Source organism: Calidris pugnax, unplaced genomic scaffold, assembly GCF_001431845.1.
Source record: "Calidris pugnax isolate Ruff unplaced genomic scaffold, ASM143184v1 scaffold103, whole genome shotgun sequence".
In the NCBI taxonomy this organism is placed as follows: domain Eukaryota; kingdom Metazoa; phylum Chordata; class Aves; order Charadriiformes; family Scolopacidae; genus Calidris; species Calidris pugnax.
The window spans coordinates 13,462,520-13,488,479 of record NW_015090990.1 but is presented as its reverse complement, the minus strand read 5'-3'; the positions used below and the strand labels follow the sequence as shown (position 1 = coordinate 13,488,479).

The 25,960-nt window shown below is 42.6% G+C and overlaps 1 protein-coding gene across 1 annotated transcript in view; it reads left to right on the top strand.

The window, feature by feature from the left end:
• Positions 1-21,361: 21,361 nt before the first annotated feature.
• LOC106895157 (ras-associated and pleckstrin homology domains-containing protein 1-like) overlaps positions 21,362-25,960 on the top strand; it is a 100,838-nt gene continuing 96,239 nt past the window's right edge. The window contains exon 1 of the mRNA XM_014954312.1: positions 21,362-21,466. Within this exon, the coding sequence (XP_014809798.1) occupies positions 21,428-21,466 (39 nt within the window). The 5' untranslated portion in view covers positions 21,362-21,427. The remainder of the gene's footprint in view (positions 21,467-25,960) is intronic.

Here is a 25,960-nt window from a genome sequence, read left to right as displayed (position 1 = left end):
TGTTTATTGACCTTTCACCAACAGAAAGTGCTTTTTTATTGCAGTCTGTGGCAAGAGAAATTCCGTGTGCAATTAACAGAGGGTCAGCATTGCAGCTGGTATAATCCAGGGTAGCTAAAACTTGGAGATATTCTTACTGGCATCAACTGAGTGTCTGGCCCCAAGAATGTAAAATAAAATCTGCTGTGCAGAATGAGACTACTGTTACCGAGGATCCCATGACTAGCCTTCGTGTGGTGAGAAAATGCATAGTTAATAGGATTTTGCTATTAGCGAATTTGATCTGATACTGTGCTTAATTTTATTCCAGAACAGCCTGGCAGATATTTAGCATCAACACAGCAAAAACCATAAGAGCATTTCTTACCTATTGCGAACATTTTCCTAAGCGTTCCGTTGCTCCCCAGGAGGAGAGAGCTCCGTGTGCGGGGCCCCGGGAGCAGCACCCTAGGGTGGCCCTGGGCAGCCTCACCCCACAGAGGGTGCCCTGGAGTTGAGGCTGCCAATCCAGCGCTGGCACCATCACCGTGACACTCCTCACAAATGTTGAAATGCAAACCAGAAAAACCAAGCTGCACCTCTATTTCTTGACGAGTACTTAAAATAGAAATACTCTGACCTATTTTTTTTTTTTAAGCTACTCCTGTCTTAGTATTCCCATGTAGAAAAAAGCTGCACGTCACTCTTCACAGCAGCCCTGTTCTCAAAGACTTAGGGCTGGATTCAGCCCAGTAGCCCTATACTAGGGAATAGCCACCCAGCCGCACTGAAAGCAGGGGTCACTTGACAGTGGCTCAGAGCAGCCCTTTTCAAGCCTTGAGCAGCACAGCAACTCAAATAATAGTCATTGCTTGCTTTGCTCTTTTCATGCTCTCTCCTAACTTGGCACTGCAATAATAAAAAGCCTCTTGAGAAGATAATGCACACTCTGTGTCGCTCACCCTTCCTGTAATTTACAGGAGCTAAGGACACTAGTAAGGTCCAAGAATAACAGGCATTTCTGCTGCATTCAAAGATACCTTGGCAAAGTCTTCTGACAGATTAGAAGAAAAAGTAAACAGTTTAATGTGAACCCCAGGCAGCATTGCCTACGTCTGGCCTGGAATGTAGATGAGGCCAATCTTGAAGAGGGCTTTGCCTGTACAGCGACTGGTGCCTCTGCGCCTCTGGGCAGCAGAGCCAAGAAGGGAAACCCTTCGGTGGCAAATGCCTGAGCCCTGCCCAGGCTACAGGGAGGCTCAGTGCTAAAGCTGGGCAAGAGCCTGTTGATGCTGGAGCACCCTCCGTGCTGGCTGTGGGTGGGCACCACTCTCTCCTCATGCAACTGTCTGAGGACTGGGTACGGCATCCAGCAGAGCAGAGCATCTCCCACGTTTTACAGAGCCTCTGTTCTCACTCCCACCAGCTGCTGCATCCCCTCGCACACAGTGCTCTCCTTGTTCTGTTGAAGCAAGGACAAGCCTTTCCTCCTGCATTCTCTTATGAATGGGGGAAAATCCTCAGACCAACACTGTAACACTCATCGTGACAAGATGGGAGCTTTTCTCCTGACTGAACTTCTTTATGTCTGGCTCTGCAATGTTTAGAGATTCATGGGAGGAAAGCTGCCTTTTCCTGATATTTTGTCTGATGATGTGACAAACTGGACTGTCATCACAGGGCAGATGATTTTGGGAGCAACTGGGCAAAAATAATTAGTAGAACAGAGATATAAGCAAAGTTGTTCCTGTGCTGTCTCTTCCTCAGCAACAGAGGCCTTAGGCTTTGGCTGCCTGAGCAGCAACACGAAAAAGTGATGTAGTCTGAGGGATCTATTACACTAACCTGAATTTAGCTTGCAGCACAGTTTGATCATTCGGCTCATTCACACCACCTGTCTTTGACCTCACTTGCTTCTCAGTTAATGCCTTCTGCTCCTCCTTGGTACCAGCATGGGTGAAACAGAGGCCCTCTGGAGGGGAAAACAGAGGTTATCAGTCTGCTATGCAGATTGTAGTAGAGGGGCAGCTCCTTGCCAGAGTGGATATTGGTTTGGATTCTTCATGGGTTACAGCTGTTTCTGAGCAAACTTTTCACTCCTTCTTTTCTTATTTGCATAGCAGATTGCAAACTTTTCAGGCTATTACAAATGGCAGTATGGTTGAACGTTAAATACTTGCCACTAAGAGGTCTGTCATTTGGCAGACAAATAACATCATTGCTAAAGTATTAAAAGAAATAATAAATCTTCCACCCTCTGTGACTTACAGCTATCCTGGGTCTGTGGAGCTCACAGCTGTTTTTCAGGAAGGAGACAGATTTATGTAGAGAACTAATGTGCATGTAAATTTCTTTCCCATATATGCTGCCTCCTCCTGTGTTGAATCTTGGCCTTGGTAAGAACTGTCATAACATCCAAAACTTTTTAGCATTGATTGAAGATACCATCCGCTGTGAAGTCGCTCCTCTGTTGAGTCGCTCTGAATTGTGGAAGGAATAAAAACTAATTCAGAGGTAGCATTACAATCAGTAACAGATTCATAGTCATCAGATTAAAAACATTCATACTGAAAGCTTGCAGTCTGTTCCTCTCTCTGTGAAACTCCTCTTAGATATATTGACAGAAGAGAAGCACTTCTGTATCTGTGTGGGATCTTCCAAACAGAGGTCCCTATAATTCTGCCAGACTTTCATCTCACTCATTTGAATATTTTACTCTGCCTTGAGAAGAAGCATAAACCTGATATTGCTGTAAGAACTTATTCCTACCCCATAGAGAATTCTCGTTACGTGTGACACAGATGCTGCTCCAAGTGCTGCTCAGGGTTTCAGGTTTCAGAACTGACTATAAGTGCTAAGAGGAGCAAGTTCATGATAGAACACAGCTCTAGCTAAAAATGGGAAGATTACTGAGCCACATAAGGGTATAAATGCAGAGACTACCAGGCAAGCTGTCTTAATCTGACAGTTACCTTCAATCTGGATGTGGTCCCGGATGGTATCACTCTGCCCACCAGGTTTGTCTCAGAGGGACTGCCCCTCCCTGGTTCTGTAAAAGCAGAGGTGCAGGACTGGATCTGTCTCCTTCTGCTTGTACAGAGTCCAGCTTCTCAAACCAGGGGTTACCACCACTGCAGCAGAGCTCATGACTGGAAGCTCAATATACACTGACCACAAAAGAGGATGTACCTGGAAGCATCTAAAATTGCTTAGTGACTTTTGTCTTAAGTGTTCAGGAAGGATGACAAAAGGTGAGAGACGTAGTGTGATGTGGCTGCAATTTCTTTAATTCCAGACATGCAGAAGCCATTCATAGAAGGGCAGCCTTCCTCCCTCATGTGCACCAATTCAGGGGATAAATTTCTTTCACAGAATCACAGAATGATATGGGGTTGGAAAGGACCTCTGGAGATCATCTAGTCCAACCTCCCTGCCAAAGCAAGTCCATCTAGAGCAGGTTGCACAGGAACGTGTCCAGGCGGGTTTTGAATGTCTCCAGAGACGGAGATTCCAGCACCTCTCTGGGCAGCCTTTTCCAGTGCTCTGTCACCCTCAAAGTAAAAAGTTCCTCCTCATGTTTAGATGAAACTTCCTATGTTCAGGTTTGTGCCGATTACCTCTTATCTTGTCACTGGGCACCACTGAAAAAAGATTGGCCCCATCCTCTTGACACCCACCCTTTAAGTATTTATAGGTATTGATCAGATCCCCCCTCAGTCTTCTCTTCTCCAGACTAAAAAGACCCAAGTCCCTCAGCCTTTCCTCATAAGAGAGATGTTCTAGGCCCCTAATCATCTTTGTAGCCCTTTCAGTACAACAGGACCTATTGCCTAACTATCTACTTTGCCAGAGAGGTTCCTTCTGTGCTGAATGAATCCAAATGCAGAACTCACCCAGACTAAGATCTTGAATGCAAGTTTTATTTCATTTGCAAGAATGGATCAAACACTTGATCTGTTCTCTTGTGGACCATCGCCATAGGCAGTTTATTTTCCAGTATCAGCATGTCCCAAGAAGGGCAAAAACCTGCAGCTGGCTCCCCAGCCTCTAGCACTGCGAAATCAGAAACTATGCTCAACTTTAAGTCCACCACAAATTAGTCTGCATCTGAGACTAAACAGTATACCCTGTCTCAAACACCAAAGCAAGAGAGCAGCTCCACCCTCCAGAAACAATTCAGCCTGGTATGACCTGCATACTGAAAAGCATCTTTAGCATTAGCATACAGATTTAAGCATGGCAAGGCAAAGAACCTGGCAACAAAAATTAAGATGCATAGGGCACAGAAGAGTCCTGTTCAGCTTCTTGCTCATATGGCACCAAAAAAAGAGAGGGAGGAGAAATGCCTTCTGTCTTTTTTTTTTCTTTTTTTCTTTTTTTTAACAAAGCATTATATAGAAAAAACTAATCCCTTTCATTTAGCAAATCCATTTTGTTTCTTGGAGGGTTAAATCCTGCTTGCCTCAAACAAATGAGTAATCCAATTGGCTTCAATGTGACAACTCCCAAAAGGCAAACAGGATTTGACTCCCTCCAGAATGTAGTACACAGATTTTGTGAATGAGCTATTTGAAACGCTGGATACTTTCTGTGGTAGCTTTGGTGCTGCCCTATAAACCCCTCATGACTGTGTCAGCCAGCTTTCTCTTGCACTGAAGGTTTAAATGGCTTCCTATGGCTCTAAATTTAAACTAGGGCCTCTCACTACAAATCATCAATTTGGCCATGTTGGTTCTGTAAGATGGAGAGAAAAGGGAGGAGAAGGAGCACTCTCTCTGAAAGCAGTAGTTAAGGCCAATTCACTTTTACTGGATGTTTTAATTTCTTGAGAACCACGCAGTCTCCTAGGACTCTTGCAAAACTGTAAGCTCTGTGTGTCTGAGACAGCAAGAATGATTGAGCCATATTGTATAAACTTTTCCCAGTTTCCTGGCACAAGGGGCTTTCTCTTCTCCTCACTGACTGAATTTCTATGTTCTTACTAAGCCCTCTCACAAGAAAGCAGACATTTGAGCTTGCAGTTTGTCCCACATTTGCTACTGACAGTGCAGGCCATTTTCAGAGTAGCCTCCAGTTACTTCACAGAAGACATTTAATTAGACACCTCCCAGCACCCACCTACAACGCTTGCACCACTACAGGAGGGAGGTCCCTTGACAAAAGTGTTCATGCTGGCAGGAAACCAGGTCAAGAAGGTAGTCAGCAGTCCATATGGATGAAACTCATCCAAGGAAAATAGCTTTAGTGATCTAACTTCGAGAGCTGAAGAAATGTACAAAATCACCCAACTGGCTGTTTAAAAACAGTCAGATGTGCAGAGGCACTGAGTCCAAACAGCAAGAAAGAGAAAATTGCAACAAATAATGTGCCAAACACATTGTATGTTGATTTAACTGTGCCCAAAGTCAGACTTAGTGCCATCAGACAGAACTTACATGTCTTTAGGTCCTCTATACTTGCCCCGATTTCTTAAATTGCAATCTCCCACTACCCCACATCCCCTAGCAGGTAGCAAGGCTTGGGCAACTTGCTTTTTTGGAATATTTGCCTCCTCTTTTTTTGTGAAACTAAGGCTGACAGAAGGCGAGGGGGAGTGGAGAAAGTTGTTATATAAGCAATGAGGCTAAGGAGTTCTGATTAGCCTTCTACTCTAGGCTGCAAAATAAATAAAGAAAATTAAGATGCAGGTGCTTACACCAGGACTGAATGTGACTCGGGGTTTTGTTTCCTGGACATTTCTTCCCTGATAATATAGAGAGTGTCATGGGACTCATCTATGCTATGGCACTGAAGCTATGTAACACCACCACACACAGTACCTCTCACCAGGAGGGAGTGTATTGGAAACCGGCCCCGTCATTTTTAACATGTGCTGCTTGTTACTGAAGTCAAGCATCATATGAGCCTCAAACCAAAATGCTGGATGTGAATACCTCCAGTCTGCTGCACCAGGTTTGATTTAGGATCACTTTGCAGCAAGGGACTCTGTATTCCAGTGCTCCACCCAGACACTACAGCTCTCTGGCAGGAGAGGGACACTGTGGACAATCTTGTGTCCTGCCCTTGGCAGAATAAAATGCTGGAAATGTAGGGAAAGCTTGCAGGCTGTGCCATTCTCTCCAGAGAAATTTCACAGGCAGGAAAGACCATGTAATCCATGACTATTTGAAGAAGAAAACTGTTGCACACCTTAAATTACTTACAAGGACTTTGATTTCAGTGATATTATACCTTTTATTTTGGTAAACATGAAGCAGACTCCCAAGCCTTGAAAGATCAAATATCATTGGAAAAGAAAACAGAAGTCACCCATGAGCTAATTTGCTCTTTTGCCTACTAAGAGATTGTTCCCTGGAGTCTATTTTCCTAAGACTTTTTTTCTCCAGTCTAGTCAAATGCCCTAATTAATAGATCTCCATAGGAAAAAACACAAAATGTAAATAACCCAAAGCTCATGGTATGATCTGAAGGGCTTTCCAGTTCCACTGTGTGAAATTTGCCTCCCAACAGTGTGTGGGAAGCCCTGAGAGCTTGGCTCCTGCAGGGGCTCTGTCAGCACAGAGATGGGCTGTGAGAAGATGAAGCTGTACAAAGCTCTACAAACCTCATCCATGTGAGTTTCCCAGATTTGGGGATTTTTCTGCATCACATGGATAACATTTCTAAGCCACCTTCTGGGAAATTACTGCCTCAAATCTCATTCATTGGATCTAGGTATTCCAAATCCCCTAGTTAGCCATATAGATGGTTGAGCGTTTTTTTTTAGTCTTATAAAAACATTTAAAATATTCGTCTTAAAGGTCATAAAAGACAAAACAGTTCTTAGCCTCCCTCTCCTGAAATACTGTTAATGTAAACTGGAGTGAAATACCAGGCTCAAGGTGATAGAAAGGAGCAGGAATGAGGCAGAATTTTTACAGTGACAACCAAGACTGTTTTAAGGTTTAAAAAATTTGCTTTCAGGACTTGCAGTGCCATGTAGGAAGGGTGAAACAGGGATATAACTATGAACGCAGCTAGTCAGCCAACAGCCTGCACTTACAGAAGTTTCAATCCAATGGAGAACTATTGATCGCTTTTCTGTGAAAAACAGAGGCAAATGTTTCAGTAAAAACTTCCTTCTTTTCAACAAATACAAGTCTAGAAGTGTGGGTTTTTTCCAAGTCAGCTGCCAGTAAGTGCCATAAACACCTACAAGAACAAACACATTTAGAGGAACAAAACCCAAGCTTTTTGCTGGAAGATACTGTGAGCTCAGCTGAGATGTCTGAGCACATTTGATGGCCAGTGCTGCTGCTCGATTCATAATCCTTTCCAGATAACTCTTTGAAGAAAGAAAGCTTAACCCCATTTGACCTGTGCTTACTTAGGGTTTCTCTTCCACTTCAGCAGCTTAAGCCACATACAAAGGACCTTGTTTTTGCAACAGTTTTGATAGATTTTCAGGGACACAAATGTGCCTGATTCTGGGGGAGAGCTGATGCGGTTTTTGCCTCTGGAAGTTTACTTGCAGTTCGTTAACCCTAGTTGCAGCTGTTGAAGTCCGTTGTGCCAAAATAATGAAATGCAGCCCTGATTTCCTTTCTTCTGGGTCAGGTCTTGAGAGCGAGTGACGTTCTCAGTTCTGAGAGCAGCTGGGGTCACTGGCTCTCAGAGAATTAGGCTCTCTGTCTCCTATGGAAAGTCTTTGGTCTGTTGTGGCTGTTGCTTTGATTTTATAGTGATGTGTATTTTTATACACGTCTGTAAAAACAAACACAGTTTACCCTACTGCCACACAGATCCCTTGTGATTCCTTGTCAACAATGTAAAGCCAATGTTACACTCGAGCACAGGAATGACTCATTTTTTACAACTGTGGTCTTCTGAGAACATTACAAAGGCTACAGCGGAAATGGTTTCATTCAGAAGTATTTCCTGCATCACTAACAGTGGCTTATTTTTCCTGGGTCTCCATTTCCTTTGCTTTTCCAATGGTTTGGGTGTTCTATATTTAGCCAGTTCACTGAAGTACACGTGGAGAGTTGAACTAAGTGCTTGTACAAAAGCTTTTCCCCTGAATTTCTGCCTTCATAGTAGAACCCCCTGTAATTTGATTGTCTTTTTACTCCCACTCATCCCTGCTGAATACAGCTGTATAAGATTTTTAGCAGCACACATTGCATTTTTAATTCACTATGTGCCTCTCCCTCAAACAAGAAGCAGATGACATCTGCTGCCAAGGTGACTCAGCATGTGAAGAACTGCAATCACAACCTAGCAGCCTATGCTAAATAACCTGACCCATTTACTTCAACAGTCAGTCAAATCTAAATGCCAGATATTAGATTAAGGTGTGGGTGGGTGGGGATTGGAATGAGCCTAGGAGAGGTGAGGGAGGGGACAGATGGTGTCCCTGAACTACATAGGCAAGCACTGGAATAGGGAGCAATGTGTTAGTGGTGCTTGGACCCTCACTCTGTGGTCCTGGGCAGGTTACATGCTGATTTGTAGCCCATGCAAATAAAAATATCAGGCAAAGAGGTATTACTACAGTTGAAGGGGAAGAGAGAGATATGCAGGGGCAGACTGGGGGTGCCTGTATGAGCTTGCCTTATGCTGCAGGAAGTACAAGAGAAGGTAAAATGACTGGTTTCACAGGTGGCTCAGACAGGATGGCCTGAGGGCAGTAGAAGCTCTCAGGAAGCAGTTGCTTGCTTTATCTCCATCAGTATTTTGGGAGGGGGGAGACAGGGCACTAACCTGCACAGGCTTTGGCATATGAACAAAAGACATTAGGTAGCTAGCCGTTAATCCACTGAAAAGGTGGATTCCCCATCTCTGTAACAATGGATTTTCATTTCCAAGTGGACAAGATTTTTGAAGGGGTAAGAGATTAACAATGTAATGCTCCTCGGTCTGCCTGATCAAGTGTAATTTTCTAGCAGTGCTTATCAGTGTCCAAACCTGTTTTTCATAGGAATGTAATGTTTTAACAAGGTCATGTTTGGTGGCTGAGCCTTAAGGGGGGCTTCCTGTACGTGTGAAGGTATCATTGATTTTAGTATCATAACTGGGAGTTGTTGATTATTTACAAGCCTACTGTAGGGGCGCTGGGCTTAGTGCTGCTTTCTTCGTGTATAGGACAACATCGCCCTATGTTTGTCATATTTTCCTTCAGAGTAGAAGGAGCTTTCCATGGATCTCTAAGCTAAGCCCCTCCCTGCAAAAAGGTTTCCTTATTCAGAGATGAGGAAATTAGAACAAGAAGTGATTCAGTGGTTTTCCCGAGCTCACACAATGATTTGGAACATATTTCATGTTTCTGATGGAAGAAGGCAGGTTTTGTGGCTGAATTTAGTGGCAGGAGTCCTCAGGTCTAAGTCTTTACCCTTTCTGTAACCTAGAAGTAATGTGCTCCCATGTGCCCATCTTTTCATTTAAAGTGATCAGGATGAGTTCTAAATTCACAGTGGTGGTGTTTGGAAGTATTAATGGCTGAGATAAAATGTCCAGGAGTTCCTGGAGGAGTGAAGGCATAAAGAATTTGCAGGTTCTGTTTTTTGGTCAAAAGGTTCTTTTCTCATCTAGTAATGTGACTCCAGTTTCAGAGGTCTCTTTTTTTAGGAGCAAAAGGCCCTAGATTACTTTTCCCTGAGATCACTTGCAGAGATCTCTGCGAGTCCTGGTGGCTTTGACTGTACAGCGTTGCGATGTGTGAGTGAGAAGGCACAGCAGCAGCTGGCATTCATTCCAGAAATACATGGGCACTGGACTTTGCCAGGGCCACGCCTGGGAATGTCTCAGCTCTTCCGCTGCAGGGATGCAGAAACACAGGCTGTTTCTTCCTTAAAGCTGGTTAGTTCAATCTGGCAAATTCACCCAACTTTCTTCTTGGAAAACGGTTCTGCACTCTAAAGGTCCTTACCCTTCAAGGGTGTCTGAGCCTTTGTGCAGACTCAGTTGGAGAATTCTCTGGAAAAGGTGGACTGTTGGCCATGATGTACGTGACAAAAAGTCAGGCACAAAGAGGGTTTTAATTTCAAAATGCCACATCATAAGCATTACGAAATGATATAAAAAGCTACAGCTGCTCTGCTAATAATTCTCTACATGCCTTAAAATGAAACACTTTATAGGCTTGCTTTCGTTCTTCAAAATGCTTTATCATGATCTCCTAGCAGCCTCAAGCTAGTTACATTACCATAACAATAAATGAAGTGTCCATCTTGCTGTCTCATACACACAGATATCCTTTATGAGCACTAGCAGCGTCTCTGAAGTCAGTTAAGCCACAGCCACTTGCATGCACAAAAATGTTTGCAGTGAAATTTCAAGGCCAGTCCCAGCTTTCATTTTTGTTTGATTATGTTTCATAGACATATACATTCAGACATTTCCCAGCCCTTATCTAGGAAGCATCCACCCCTCCAGTTACACGGGGAGGAGTGAAGAAAAGAGCAAACTACAACATGCAGGCGCTTCAAAGGCAGGGAACAATGCTATCTGTAGAGAAACACATACACACAGCCTGCTGCCCATAAGGAGCGGGATGAAAAGACTAAAGCAGCACAGGGGGAAAAAATAACACAGAGAAGGCCAGCTGTGTCTGGAGGCGCAGTTTCAGTCGTCATGTCTACTGCAGTATAGAAGATACACCTTATTCTCATTAGTCATGCTGAGGATGAAGTGAAGCTGAGCTGCCAGACAGTGCCTTTAGATCCTGAGCACACTCTACACACATAACATGTAACGAATGCATTAAACAGTTCTACTTGAATGGTGCAGCCCTTCAGAGCGGGAGAACGCTGCCGGTTCATTGCCTGATCCAAGGCAGCTCCAACGTCTGAGCCTGTGCCATCAGGGACCCGACGGGGTGTTCGCTACCACCCAGCCCTTCCTGACAGCGCGTAGGGATGGCTGAGGACAAGAGGGATGCCAGAGCTCTAAGCTGCCCATGGGTTCATTGAAACTTGAGACCTTTAAAGAGGAGCAGAGTGAAAAGACAAACTGCATTAATTCAGTAGTATGCCACAAAAACACTTTGAATGTGAGCTGTGTTGTAAGTAATTGATACTTAATGTTACAGTGAGCACTTCTTGCTTTCAGAAATACTATCTTAAAGCTACAAAGCACTCAAAGGATTAAAAATAATCTTTGCATGTCCTGCGAAGATAAACGGAGGATGTTTGCACTGGGTTGATCCTGTTCTATTACTCTCAGGCTGTACACACAAGACAGTGCTCTATTGTCTTATACTTCAAAAAATGTTTTCTCCCCCACCAGAACAGGAATAATTGTCATTTGAAGTGAACAACCCCATCAATGATTTAAAGTGAAAAAAAAGTGAGTCAGCCAACAAATTCCTTTTTCTTCAAATAGCAAATTCCTGTATTTATCTCTGAAGTTCTCACACGTAGTCTATCTGCTGGGGAATAAACTGTTCAGCAGCACTAGAGAGCCAGTCGTTAGGCACATATGAACTGATCACATTAACGCATAATTAGCACATAATTTTCTGGATATCCCATATGGCTCCAATCATATCATTACTAACAGCAGCACATCATATCCAACAAGAGCAGGTCAAGCCCTGGCCTTTTTCTAGCATACATGTTCTGATAATAATAGATATTATTTTTGGCTAGAAATAGATCTGTGGTGTAATTTATGACCCATCTTATTCTTCTTTTTTCTTAATAGTGAATGTTCTCTTTGATGATCTTGGTGGTGATGTCTGCTATCTTGCTGCTGTGGCCGACAATAACATAACAAAGCCGACTAGATCACCAGCTCAGTCTTACAACTGAGTAAGAGTCTGGCATCTTACCAGCTCAAATAGTGATGCACTGGCTGCAGGGCCCAGGAAAAAAATGCAAATATTTCAGCTGTGTAGACGGCTATACAAATAGCAGAGCAGACAAAGCAGCCTCATCTGGGGAGACAAAAGATATGTACGATGACCTCCTTCCTTCCTTCAAGTTAAACAAGTCAAATCTTACCCAGGATCATTGTCACAAGTTCCCCTCCTCTGTGAATGTGCAGAAAGGGCATCGCACTCTTTCTGCAACTTGGCAGCATGACAAGAGCCCAGAGAGGATGTTCTGCGGTCAGGTCTCGCTGTGCCCTCTCTGTGTGCCTGCTGTGTGTGGTCAAGGTGCCTGGGGCTGACTGAGCACATAAAGCAACAAATGTCAATTCAAGCTGCCACATTTTCTGCCATTCTGTCTCTGCTCCTCCACCAGCATCTTTGGTGTTGCCATTCCATGTGTTTGCTCGATCTCCCTGTGTTGCTCTACTTTTCTTGCACTCTCATTTTTTCTTGATGGAGCACAGAAGTTTGGCAGGAAAAGTGGAAGCTTTTCCTCTTTCTGCTGAATATCCAGCATCTTGGTCAATCTCCCTTTTCAGCACGGTAGGCTTGGACGTTGGGGCTTGATAGAGGTTTCCTTGCCTGTTTCCATCTATCAAGTCTGGCACAATGAGCAGCCTCAGCTGAGATATTTTTGGCTGACAGTGTCCCAACATGCCATGCATTGTGCAATCTACTTGGCTTTGCTTCTTACCACAGAAATTAACAAAATCCATACTGCGCTTCTTGCCTATCAGGAAGCTATGCTCTGCATTAATCTCTCATTCGGAAGACAGGTTATGTGACAGAGATGATTAATCCTAACCACAGATAAGACTTCCTGTCTTTAAATAGTTTCGGTAGATAAATAACTTCTATAATGAAACACTATCCCACATTGGGGTTTTGGTCTAAGCCAGGAACTTTTGAGTTTTCACTCTGGCTTTCAGACAAAATCATTTTGTGGATAAAAGTAAGTAGAAGCCTGATTTTTTTCACAGAGAAGGTACACCCTCAGCTTTTTTTGCCACTCCTCAGGAGTTCCAGCTCTTCAGCATCTGCAAATGCAACTCTGCTTCTCAGGCCATTTCTTTTGCTATAAGCTAGTCATAGAGTTTTCCCTGCACGTGTATTGAAAGGATAAATTACTCAATGTCAGGAAGATTTCTGAAGGTGCAGGCCATGGCTTGAGGCAGATTACAGTCACCCACAGCGCTCGGAGCTTGCTCTAGGGAGCCTGCATTGTCATCATGGTCCCCACCATTACTCAGTCTTTACCTGGAAAATGTGTCCAGACCTCATTCTTGAGTCTAGGCCACACATACATTCACTACTGCTCACAGGCAAGATCTGGTTCAAAGTCCATTAAAATCAGCAAGAGTCTTTCCTAATTTAATTGGGCTGGAGTCAGAGCTTTGCAGGACACATGAACCCCAGCCTCCCCCACTAGTGGACAGCCCAGTGGTGATCTAACACACACAGCTGCCTTTTGAGAGAATGTTTACACAAGTGGGGAAGTCTTGGCCTCTAGAAGATGAAGGGTTTTCTACCATGGGCACTGTCCAAATGGTATTTGAAAAATAACATTCAGACTCCTGCAATCTCTCTGCAGTACTTGCCATTTAAATCCTTTTTCAAACCACACCCTGTGCATTGTGGTGATTTTATTCGATTCCCTTCCACCAGACAAACCAGGGAAAGGGGGCTGTGACAACCAGGTCTTGGGGCTCAGGGGAAATAAATGGAAACAGAAAATGTTGTGCGTAGGAATCTCCTGATTTCCAGGACATTTAAAAATAAGGAGTGGTGATGAGATAGATTCTTTGAAAGGGCTTGAATTTGCTCAAGGGACTTTTTCTTTTTTGTAACATGTAAATTAAATGGGCTACATGCTGGAAGTTCATGCTAAAGATAGCTCTGCAGATGCAGGAGCATCGATGAGCCTCCAGAAACACTGTGACTGCAATTTTAGCTTTAAACTAGCTACAGAAATCAATCTCCACATCCCCATGGCTGCACTGCTGCTGCTGCTACGCCCTGAACCAGCTACACAGCACTGCAGAGACTTGCCTGTGGTTTTGCTGGTACTCATGATACTTTAACACAGGCCAAAGTATCAAGCAAAGACAGGGATTCTGCATCCATAAAGGCTGGCTGCCGTGAGCAGAGCTGTGTATGATGCTCTGATTAATGTTTGAAGTAATAAGCCATTATTCTTCCATAATCATGAGAGAATGGACTCTAACATATCGTGGTGATTGGCAAAGTAGTGCTGTGGCAACGAGCACTCTCTTTTAATGTACCATGTGACAAACAGAAAGATGAAACCAGGTTCCACCCTGTTGCATAATGATCTTTCTAGGTACAAATGCAGGAACAAGGATCTCAAGTACTGGAGGGAAATGTTCTTTGGTCTTTTTTCAGAGCAAAGTGGAAACTAAGACCCAGTACCTCTCCCTCTGTTCACTCAAGAGGAGTGAACAGAGGTCACTATAGTGGTCAACCAGAAAAGCAAATTGGCTCACCTGTGTAGCTTCCCAGGCCAAGCAGAGAGAAGCAAATAAAGTTTCTATTTCAGGAATTAGAAGCAGGGAAACTTTTACTTTTGTTTACTTTTGGCTAGATATTTACTGGGAAAGGACTTGGGCAGTGTGATTGAACGACTATGCCAATTCAGCACTGCCTGTGAGAGGTGGTTTCCCCAAAACCCTCAGCCTTCCCCAGCCTGAAAGTCCAGACAACAGGTCAGCAGAGCACTGGGGGTCCAGGCATCCAGCTCTTCTCAGAGGGTAATGGTACCTCTGCCCAGGATGGAATCTGCATAGCTCCTTTTTCTCCCATAATTTAAAACTAAATGGACCAAATAGCAAAATCCTTATTTTGATAACAATTGCATTCAAACATGGTTTTGCTTGTGAAAATGCTGACTACTGGGGCTTATATCCATGAAGAACATTGTTGTCAGAAGGGCTTCTGGAAAGAGTTCTCAATCCAAGTTTCTCTGCGAGAAACCTAGGCTACAGCTAAGGTATCTCAGTGTACGGGTAGCACTTTCAGAGGCGTGGGGCAGTCAGCACAAGAATCATTTACCTTAGCTAACTGTAACCTCTACCACTAGATCAGACATCTTACTTCAAAATACTCTGGCTTAATATTTTTTCTCTAAGAGATGAAATTTAAGCTCCAAATGTCATATTTAAACTCCTAAATATAAATGGCCTGATTTTCCAGGGTGTTAAGCATATGCAATGCCGGTTGATTTCAATGAGAAATGTGGGTGCTTGACAACCATTTTGGAAAACCAGGCCATTTTATTTAGTCATTGAGACATAGATTCTGAACTTTAAGCAGACAGGTTTGGGACCTTTTCTAGCTTCATGCAGTTCTACTTCAGCTTTAGCAGAAAATTACTTTCATTAAGACGTACTCTTGGCCTATTCCCTTCCAGTCCTATTTTGCATGCTGTTTTAAGGCTGATCTTGCAGAAACAAAACAAAACCACATCAATTTAAAATATTATTTTTTAATTTTTATGCAGAATTAATTATTTCATAAACATTTTAAAAAATGTTCCTTACAGCTAGAGTGACCTCATTTTTATACAGCGATTACTACTTAGAAGGGAATTTGTGCTGCAGAACTGTTCTTTTTAGTACAGATGACACATTTCTGTGGGAAAGGCAAAGACAGAGCGAAGTCAAATACACACACTGGGTTCCAGCCATATTTGGACTGTATCACACACTAAATAACACTAGAAAATGAAAAATGAGCCCTCCTTCTCAACTCTGATCTAGATTTATTGTGCTCATCCCACATGACTGTTGGTCAGAAAGGAATAGGAATGCATGTAGCAGGAGAGAATGTGCAAGGTCTGTGCTAGATTGAATTTGCCAACTGTTCAAAAACATCATCTTACTAGAGGGACAACTAACACAAAGGAAAACAAATATGCTTTAGCCCATATAGCTTACACTAGTTCAGTATTAGTTACAGTGACCAAAATACTTTCCTCTTAAAACAGTCATACATGTTAGAGTTATAAATGCTGCCAAAATTTCCTTTCTCTGATTGATACTCATAAAATGGCACAGGCTTTTAGTGGTCTTAGCCTTAATCTTGGTCTTTCAGAGAGAATTAGCAGCATGTGTTGCTTGTATGCATCTCCTTGCCATCTGTGGATGCTTTAGGTTCAAAGGAGGCAACAAACACATCAACACTTAGGGAGCCACTTGGATCTAGAAATCTTAAAGTGGGAGGCATTTATGTAAGGTTGCAAATAGCCTGAACCTTCACATTGGAGTGGATGTTGGAGACTGTTGTCTCAACATGGGCTCAACAGAAGCAGAAAACAAATTTGACATACCTTTCAGAGAGCAGGGAAAGACGGTGAGGGGCAGGTGGGGTTAAGGAAGATTTTGGAGACCTAAGGATGTAGCAGAGGCAGAATTTGTCTCTTAAAACTTTTTTCAAAGGAGGAAATTTGTTTCTAAGGGATAGGTCTGAGCTTCAATACATCATATTTACACTCTCCTGCATCCAGCATTCTGCCCAGCAGTAATTCAGGCTCTGGTTACATTCTCTTCTGGAAGAGAAGTTGTGCTGCGTCCCCAGGGTTCCTGTGAGTCCCCTGTGACATGCCAAATGGTGGATCTGCACAGGGGCAGTCAGATGAGCATGGAGTAGGTAACAACACTCCTGCTGTAAGCTGCTTAACACGAAGCACCACCAAGTTACTCACTGAAAGGGAAATCTGGAACTGTAGTGATGTGGTCTTGGCATGCTGAGGATCTGGTTGCAATTTGACACTTGTATTTAGTGGCAGGATTTCTATTTAGCCAGCTAAAATTGTTTACAATGGTGTAAGAATAGCTCAGAACAGATCATACTCCCATTTTCTGACTTTCCAGACACAACCATAATGTTTTAAATGCAGGTGTTGAGCTCAGTCTCATGTCTTTAAGAATGTACATAACAAACCCTTGACATAGTCACAGTTGGATCCTAAGTAAACCCATACAATAAACATACCCAAGCAAACAAAAGACAAAGAACATATGGGGTGCTGCTGCGCCTAATTTCTGCTTGGTTGCAAAACAAAAAACAAAGTGAGCACCACTAATAAACTAAAGGAGGCACAGCTGTAATCATCACCACGCCCTCAGCCTGGCCCAGCTGCACAGACTTAACCCACCACCAGTTTCAGCTGTGGCAGAGGAGAGCTTGTTAGGAAGAAGTTGCTGCATTATGAGCCTTGTCTCTTCCCCCTGCAGGTGCAAAGAGCCTGGTGCTCCCCACCAAGCCATTGCTCCCCAGTCCTAGCAGAGGAGCAGCAGACGTGCACCCCAGTTTAGAGTGTGGGGACTTGCACCATCACAACAACGCAACCTGCCCTGGGAGCAGACCTGCAGCTGCAGCCCGGGCGTCTTTTCTGGCAAGACTGGAGCACAGCTGGTCACCTTGAATGTTCTCCCAACACTCTTGTTAATCAGCAGGGGTAAGTTCCTGGAAAAGCCAGGCTTCTTTTCTTTCATTTATTGTTTGTGTTGTAACAGAGCGCAGGCTCCTGTGCAAGAATTTTGTCTTGAAAAAGATGGATGAGGCTATTTGTCTGGAACTGCTGAATCAGCCCTGAGGGAACTATCACTCTGGCCGGGTAGCTCTACAGCTGGGCATCTCCAGTCTGACCACTTTAACCAGACCAACTGTCCACTGTGTCCAGCAGCATCATGCGTGCTGCTTGCACACTAGCCATGGGGGTAGCAGTTCTGTCATACAGCTGATGCAGCCTGGATACGTGGGATTTTGTGTGTGCTGTGTGAGTCAGTGTTGCCACCCCAGGCAGCAGTATGGGTGTGGTGACCCCGGTCCTGTCTCTGCTCTCCGTGCCCTTTTATGCCAGATATTCATACATGTGTAGCGGGGGGCCTACGTCTTACTAAAGGGCTGACAGTCAGTTTTAACATAATACAAAAAGTGGAAGAATATCCAGTGGAGGAAATGGGAAAGGAAGAACAAGAATAGCAAAGATAAAAACAGGCAGTTGCACACATGGATTTTGTGCACTGTAAGCATTGCCAGATTGCTATTTTGAGACACTTGTGTTCTTCCTGGTTGCTGTGGTGGCATTATCAACTTTACAGATGTCAACATGGAGTGTGTATGGAAAAGATTTGTAAGGGACCATGCAGTGGCTTCATGTATTTATCCAGGGAGTTTACTTTAGGACACAAAGGAGAAGACGGCTTGTACTTACAGGAGAAGAGTACAACTGGTCAGTAGAAGAGGAGGAAATGGTTAGACTTTGAGTTTTATAAGGATTTGAAACTGATGTGAAGAGGGTCTACTGGGCAAATTGGCTAATGTGAATGAGCCTCTGGGAGAATGTAGAGGAAGCAGCAAGACTGCAGAATAAACTAGCATACATACAGCTCTAGGAAGTGATACCAAGGTGACTTCCAAATTACAGTATGGAAAAATTCACTGAGGTTACTAGACATGAGCTGGCTACACTAACTAAATGCATGGCTGGGGAACAATGGACTCTGACCCTCGAAGCTGTTTTCTCCCTGTGACATCCAGTTTGTTTCTGGTTGGTGTATACAATAGATGTTGCAAGTTTTTCGTATCTACTTTACACCTAGTTGTCAGGTAAATAACCAGGAAAATCATGGGGCTTAAATCTAATATCACAAATAACTTTTTAAAGTAAATGTATAGATTTTTCTGGCTGAAAATCTGTCAATTTAGTGTAGGCTTATAAGCTTTCCAGTCACATTTATAAAAAGGCATTTAATAAGAAGGCAGCATCCAGTTAGGACTGTAGTCTGACTTACAGATAAACTACCTGCCAGAATATGATGATGAGCCTAAAGAAACCGCTACGACCTCTCTTTCTCTACATGTACATATTGATACAGTGCAAGTGAAAAATGAGTTTCAGGATTGTAACAGAAGACAAAGTACCTTTCATCTAGAGAGTATAATTTTGCAGGATTTTCCTCATAACCAGTACCAGCTTGTGAAACTTTATGGCTGTCAATTCCTTCCTCAGAAAGCTTGTCCACACAGACTCAGAAGTAATCCTCTAATAAGCAATATAAGTGTGGCAGAGTAAGATGGAGGGGGATTTTATTTCCAGCTTTCTTAGCACCATATGTTCACTTAATCCCACTCTTCATTTAGTTAGAGGTAATCCAGGAGTACTTCAGCACAAATTACATGCAAACATACATTATGTGTATGGGTATACCAGTATATAACACTTCACATGTGTCTCAGACTAAGAAAGAAATCACACTGGTAGCTAATGCAGTTGAATTTTCCTAAACAGATGCTCCCAAGTCATCTACCTCAAAAGTAAACATTACGATTCAAGAAGGAAATTCTCTCTGAAAGAATTACTAATGAGGATTGCTTGGATTTTTAGCCATCAAATCTTGAATAAAAATCTTCAAAGTTATTCTGAAGTGCCATTTAATTTTTGCAACCTCACCACTAAAATTATTCAAAAAATCATGACAGCTCTCTGATTAAGTACAGAAACATCACATGGACCATGTTAATGCTGAAATGTTTATTTTCATCTTTTCATTTCAGAATGCAAGTTTTTAAATAAATTGTAAAAATTTCAAAATACAAGGAAAAAAAAAGCTGAAATTTACTATTCACAAATATACTGTCCATTCATCTACAGCTGTTCTAAAAATAGTCTGAAACTTCTCATGACTATTTTCAGTCACTTGCTAGTTAAAGAACTGCACCAGTATAAACTACTTCTTTAAAAAAATGAGACAAGTCCAGCCAATGTCACTTAAGTGGTCAAGAGAGAAATTCCAGCAAATCCTAATGTATGATTTACAAGGCATATGTCAAATATTTCACATATGCACAAAAATGACAGGAAAAAATGGTTGTGCTCTGTAAACATTTAGTACAATTAAATGGCAGAGATCTTCTGGAGAAAGCTGTATTTTCTACGCAGCCTTGCAATTTGATTGGTGCCAGCTGGCTCTTGAAAGGGAAAAAAAAGTCCACTTGAGCAACTCATTATCCAGAATGAGATCTGAGAACAAGACAATGTTGAAGATAGCTGGGAAAGAACAGTTAATAGTAAGTAGAAAAACAGAGAGTAGTGCCAGCCCTGAGTATACCAGAGGTGTGTATACCTATCCCTGCAGCTCCAGAAACTGTACAACATCACTGCGCTACACACACACAAATCTTCCCCCTGCAATTAAGGCCAGCGCATAAATGAGTTTGAATTTAAAATATTTCACTGTATAAAGAAAGGAAGCTAACTGCAGTGTATTGGATTTTCACAGTGCAGCAGGAGAAGATCCAAAATTCAATTCTATCTCAGACAGCAACGTAACCGATAACTTTATTTTATTGCACATTCATAAAATCATTTCTACTTTAATAATTATTAAATCAGATTTAACAGGTAATTATTCTGTAATGAGGATTAACTGCATATAACATGTTTGGTCTTGAAGGGAAGACACTTTCAACGTTTACATTAAAATGTTGTTCTCTTTCTAACTTAGTAAGCAAAAGACATGACTTTTGAAGTGAGGTGAAATAGAACCTTTTCAGTGTAAAATGGGAAAGTTGTCATGGAAGAAGTAAAACCAGAAAGTTAAAAGTAATCTGAAAGGTAGATGACTACTTAACTTCTTTTATGTCTTACTCCATAATGGTAACATGGATAACATGAACTTCCAAGTCCTTCTGAGAAATGCTTTCCAGCCTGATCCAGAGAAACTCCTAATCCAGACCCCAGTCCCTGGATTATCTTGGAACTCTTCCAGTTTGATATCAAGCAGAGCCATTATGCATAAAGAGTCAGTGAGGCCATATCAAAAAGGTCATTGCAAGAACAGAAGAACTTTTCATTAAAACCGTAAGACAAATTTGAACTGCCAAGGGGAAGTAGCAAGGAGAAACAAATTTCTTTTCCCACCCCACTCTGCCACTCACCTTCCTTAGTATTTTAAACCTACTGTGGACTTGTGTTTTTTGTGAAGAAATGGTTCTCATGATTGCAAAACTATTGGTATAGTTCTGTCATTCCACTGTGATGTTAATGACCAAATCTCTGCCATTAAGCCATAGCAAATGGTTTTAATGCTTTAGAAGTTATGTGTGATGTTTGCTCCCATGCTGAAAATTCTAGTGTTGTTTGAATGACTGTGTGGAAAAGAATCAGTATTTGTATTTTTAGTGAATTATGTGTCAGAACCTCATAAATCAGTAACCTCATAATTTTCAGAGGCAACACTCAAAGAAAGCAAAGATAGTTCAGGCTGTATTTATTTGCAGAGTTGTTTGAAAAGTTATTGCCATTGCTTTGGCCTCTTTATTGAGATTGGCCATCCTTACCATGAAGTGACTTCTCCAGAACTGACCTACATTAGCGTTTGTTTACATCCCCCCTCTTGCTGTTACCAGAACCTCATTCCAGTTCAAGTCAGCTTTTTTTCTCTTACGCTAATAGGCCTTTTCCAATTCAACTTCACCACTGAGATTTTTTTTCCTCTTGGTTTTAAGGGTACTGTCAGCTAGCAAAGTATTGACGCCTCCTGTCTCCAAGAAGATGATGAAAAACCTTGCTTTATGAATGGCCAGTGCGCATACTGTGATTGGGACCCACAGGTATGTTGCCTTGTAATCATATTAAGTCAAATGAAGGAAAAAGAAAGGCAGTTAGGAGTATTAACAGATCTTGGGGGCGTGATAGATCTTAAGGCTACAGAAAGCCACTCATTTATCGGCTTCTCAGTAAGAATCTCTAGAAGTATTTTACATTATTTTATTCCTAAAGATCTAAAAACGTATACATTCTAATCGCACTTTAGAGAAGGAAAATTAATAAAGACAAATGTGCCATTCCCCATTAATGTAAATGCCCCACAATTAACCTGCCTCAAGCACTTTCAATATCACTGAATCCCTTGGGTGGGATTTTCCAAAGTGCCAGCATTAGCTCAGCCCTGCTTCCATTAAAATCAATCACTGACTTCAGCCTGGGAGGAGAGTCCAGAGTCCCTGTGGTGCCCTGCATATTGGAAGATCCTAATCTTTGTGTGTGCTGTTGCTTCCCTGTATTTATGTGCATGGCTGCACAGGCACTTGGATACATTCATGAGGGCCAGGATTTTCCTCAGAGGACCTAAAAAGGAACCACAAACCAGCTGTGCAGAATAAAGAGTAATGGAGGGTAATATAAATCATGGAGGAAAGGGGAACTTCACTTAAGATGAAACTTCATCAAGTGTCTAGAGAAGTCAGTTAATTGCAGCCTCTATGCTCCAATTCACAGAGCAAAACCTTCCAGAACACGTTCTCAGTTCTGCTTCACACAGTATATTTTCTATCTATGGAATCCAATTGCCATAGGCAGTCATCAAGGCAAAGAGTTCAGTAGAATTAAAAAAGGGATTTAGGAAGCTTTGTGAGCAAAGACAACATTTGCAGCTGCATGCGCTAGATTACAATGATGCAGGGGCAAACAAGCTTCCTGCTTTGGCAGCATAAGCTGATTGCTTTGAGGGTCACGAAGAAATGTTTTCTTGCCATGTTAGCCCTGCTGATCTATTGACATGTGGGATGGCATGGTTTGAGTTTTTACTAGAAGGAGTGATAATGATAATGAATGCTATAGGTAGATTATTTGGTAGTCTGTATTATGGCAATACTGCCACTTCCATAAAAGGAATATCAGCTAATGAGTCTTTGAGGAAGAGCAATCTCCCAAGCAAGGGACTGGTTTGGCACTGATGAGAGCAGAATTTAGACCTTGGCTATGAACAAGACTTTCTGACTGTAGGGAAGTAGCTTGCTCTCTCTGTGCTTTAAATCATCACCTGAGAAATGGGAAGATGGTACTTCTCTAGTTCTCAGAGGAGGAATGAGGGGAAAGTGCATAAAAAAGAGAAGGTTGGTCGCATTTTCATTCACAGCCATTCTGTGCTTTGGATTCAGAGCTGTCATCCCACTATAAATCAGGAGTGCTTTAGCTGGAATTAGTTGAGATTTTCCTGATTTACATTGCTGAAATGAGTTCAGAAAATGGTGTTTTCATTCCACTGTTTGTGGTGCTCCTCTATTTGAACTTGTTCCCACAAGCAAATAGCAGCAGCCTTTCCTAAGAAGAACAGTAGCCCTGAGAAAGCTTAGCAGCCTTAACCTAGAACAGGAGCGGTTCTGCAATGGATTCCCTATCATGCTGGCTGGCTTGAAACCCCAGAAGCTGCTGTCAGAGTCTGCATTCCTATTATAGGCTACTGTTGTCATTACACCTGTTGCTTCAAGGTCAGATCCTCGTCAAGATATTCTTGTTTACTCTGAACAGTAGATAAGATCTCATTAAAGACATTTTTAACGTATAGGCTGCATGAGCTGAATTATTTATGTTAATGGCTATGGGTGCTATACCTGTTGCTAAGAAATACTGTAATACTTCATCATAACTCCCATTTGGAAACGCCATTATAGCTAGCTGAGCAGCAATAGATACAGTATAGGTTGAGCAAGCTATTGATGCACAGGAAAGGCTTTTTAATGATTTTGTACCTTGAACATTTTAGTTGGCAAAAATCTGATAAAGAAGCAAGTGGAAACAGTCAGACTGGTCTTCTCCTTGTTAGAGCTGGCAGGGGTCAGAGGCACTCTGAGTTCCACGGTGGGATAGCTGCATGGATATATAGAGGTACCTATATATGCACAGATATATATAGTTTTGGCTGACAGTCTGGATCAGATGCAGCTGGTCTTCTCCAAAATGTGAAATTTCTACTTCACAAGTCATTGAGTTTTCTTGGGTCCAGCAAAGCAATCAAGATGGGAGTAGCTGGGTTTTTGAATTTTGAACTCTCATATTCCCAGCCTTTGCCTGGCGTGTCCTTTAATGAAATTCTCCCAACTGTCTAAGGATCCAAAAGTGTATGTTTTTATTCAGTTATTTAAATACAGAAAATAAAGCCTTTGAAGGATTCAAAGTTAAACACATCTGCCAACGCTGCTTAGCCATACTTAAAATTGAGATTGATAGAGAGCCTTTAGGGAGAAGAAAGGGTCAATAGCCATGGCATTATTGCCCTGATTAAAAACAATGACCCATTTTATCCTTTCTTATTTGGAAGCAGATATACATTTAAACTGACCTTTCAACCCTCTCAAAAGACTTAACTATTTTTATTATTTCTTTAGCTGTTAATTTTATTGGCAGATGTATGACTAACTCCCCTGTACTACTTTGAAAACCTTAACATCTACTGCAGGTACATACTATTTCCCTGGCCTGGGGGATGATTTTACATTAGTAACTGCTGTATGTAATTGGATGGTGGTTCTGTAGGATGCACACAGATCCAATCTGGTCCTCAAGCTTAAAATGGTCTGGCTCTGATCTCTACCCTGCATTAAATTAATTATGTTGTCTGTTGTCTGCTTAGGCTCAGGGCAACTTAGCAGGTTTGATATAAAGGAATAACATTTCCACGTGCCAAAAGTAGAGTTTGCATCAGTTCAGCTGCAGCCTCTTTTTCCTTTTGATATAATTCCATAGCTGAGCATCTGAAGCTTTGCACGCTTCTTGGCCATGTGGTTCCTGGCCGGTTGTGGTGTTGAATGTGAGTTGGCAGCGCTTCTGTGCTGGGTTAGATGTAGCTGGAGCTGCCATGGAGAAACAGAATGAAGCCGGGCATGGGACACCCAAGTTGCTCTTTGTACCGTGCACTCCTGGTGCTTAGTCTGTGAGTCTGCTTCTGGAGGAGGTGCTGTCATTCTAATCCATTCAGGGTCACGGAGGATCACTAAGAGAGCATGGCAGGATTAATACAACCTGGAGACAGTCTAAACCTGCTGATAATACCAGATTCGTAGTCACCGCGAGCTCACGCTCATTGCCAATATCCAGCAAGCACAGAACAGCACTGAAAATTGAAGTACTTATCACTTTTATTAAATGATGGGAGCCCAGACATTTATTAATTGTGGAACATTCCCACAAACTATGAAGCAGTGTAGCGGTAGCGGTCTATTATTTTGAATGGTTGGATTTAAATTATTTTATTTGCAACTCCAGGCAGCTAATGTAGTCTCTTTGTGATGAGCGCATGTATTTTTATTCCACATAGGTGATTTATAAAAGGCATTCAGAGTTGCAATTGAAACAGTCTGATATTTCTGCATCCATAACTTTGATCTGAGCTTGTCTGGGATATTGTAGTGATTACATGCTAAGGCTAATTTATATAGCAAAAGTTTTTTTTTATATATACATGAGAATTATATGCGTGAACTTTGTCTTCCAAATGACTTAATTGTATGTACACATGAAAATAATTTTCGCCGTGTACAAGCTTGTATTTTAAAGGCTGCCTCTTCATGTTACTTTTGACCTAGCTTATAACCGCAACAGTAAATTAGTATTTACAGAACTAAAACAACTCACATGATTTTCCATAATTGTTCTCATTTATGGAAAATACTGTGCTTTAGCTGACTGAAGCTTTCTCCTTGTCAAATACTGGCAGATAAAACCCTGTGTAAAACATGCCTATGTTCTGGCATGGTATGGCAGCAGCTCTAGCAAAGGGGAGAAGTACCATCCCAGCCGAAGGCAGCGTGAATGTCATCTCTTCCACGCTAGAGCTTGGAGCCCCAGCACCCTGCCATCTTCCCCAGCACCCCACGCAAAAAAACTATATTTAAGCGAACCTCCTCTCCCATAGCGTTACTTGCAGTCGCACCCAGCTGTTTATCCCATTTTGTAAATAATTTTAAAGGGGTGATCTCGGCCCTGAAGTTGTGCTAGGATAAGGAACAGGGATAGAACGTGGCCAAGGCGGCACAGTCCGAGGCTGGCCCAGGGCAGCCGCCGCCGGCTCTGCGGGACACACGACCGAGGGTTTCCGTGGCATTTCCAGGATGTGGCAATTTGCTGCCCACAGAAACCCTCGGTGGCAGCCTCCGGAGCCGCACCGTACGTTCCCTGCCCGCAAGCTGCCCGCCGCACGGCCAGCGCCCGGCGAAAGCGCGCTTGCTGCCGCCAGCTATGGGCTGACCCGCTCCGCCAGGCGCGGCAGCGCGACCGCCTCGGCGAGAGCCAGCGGCCCCGGGGCGGGGGCGGCAGCTCGCCTCAGG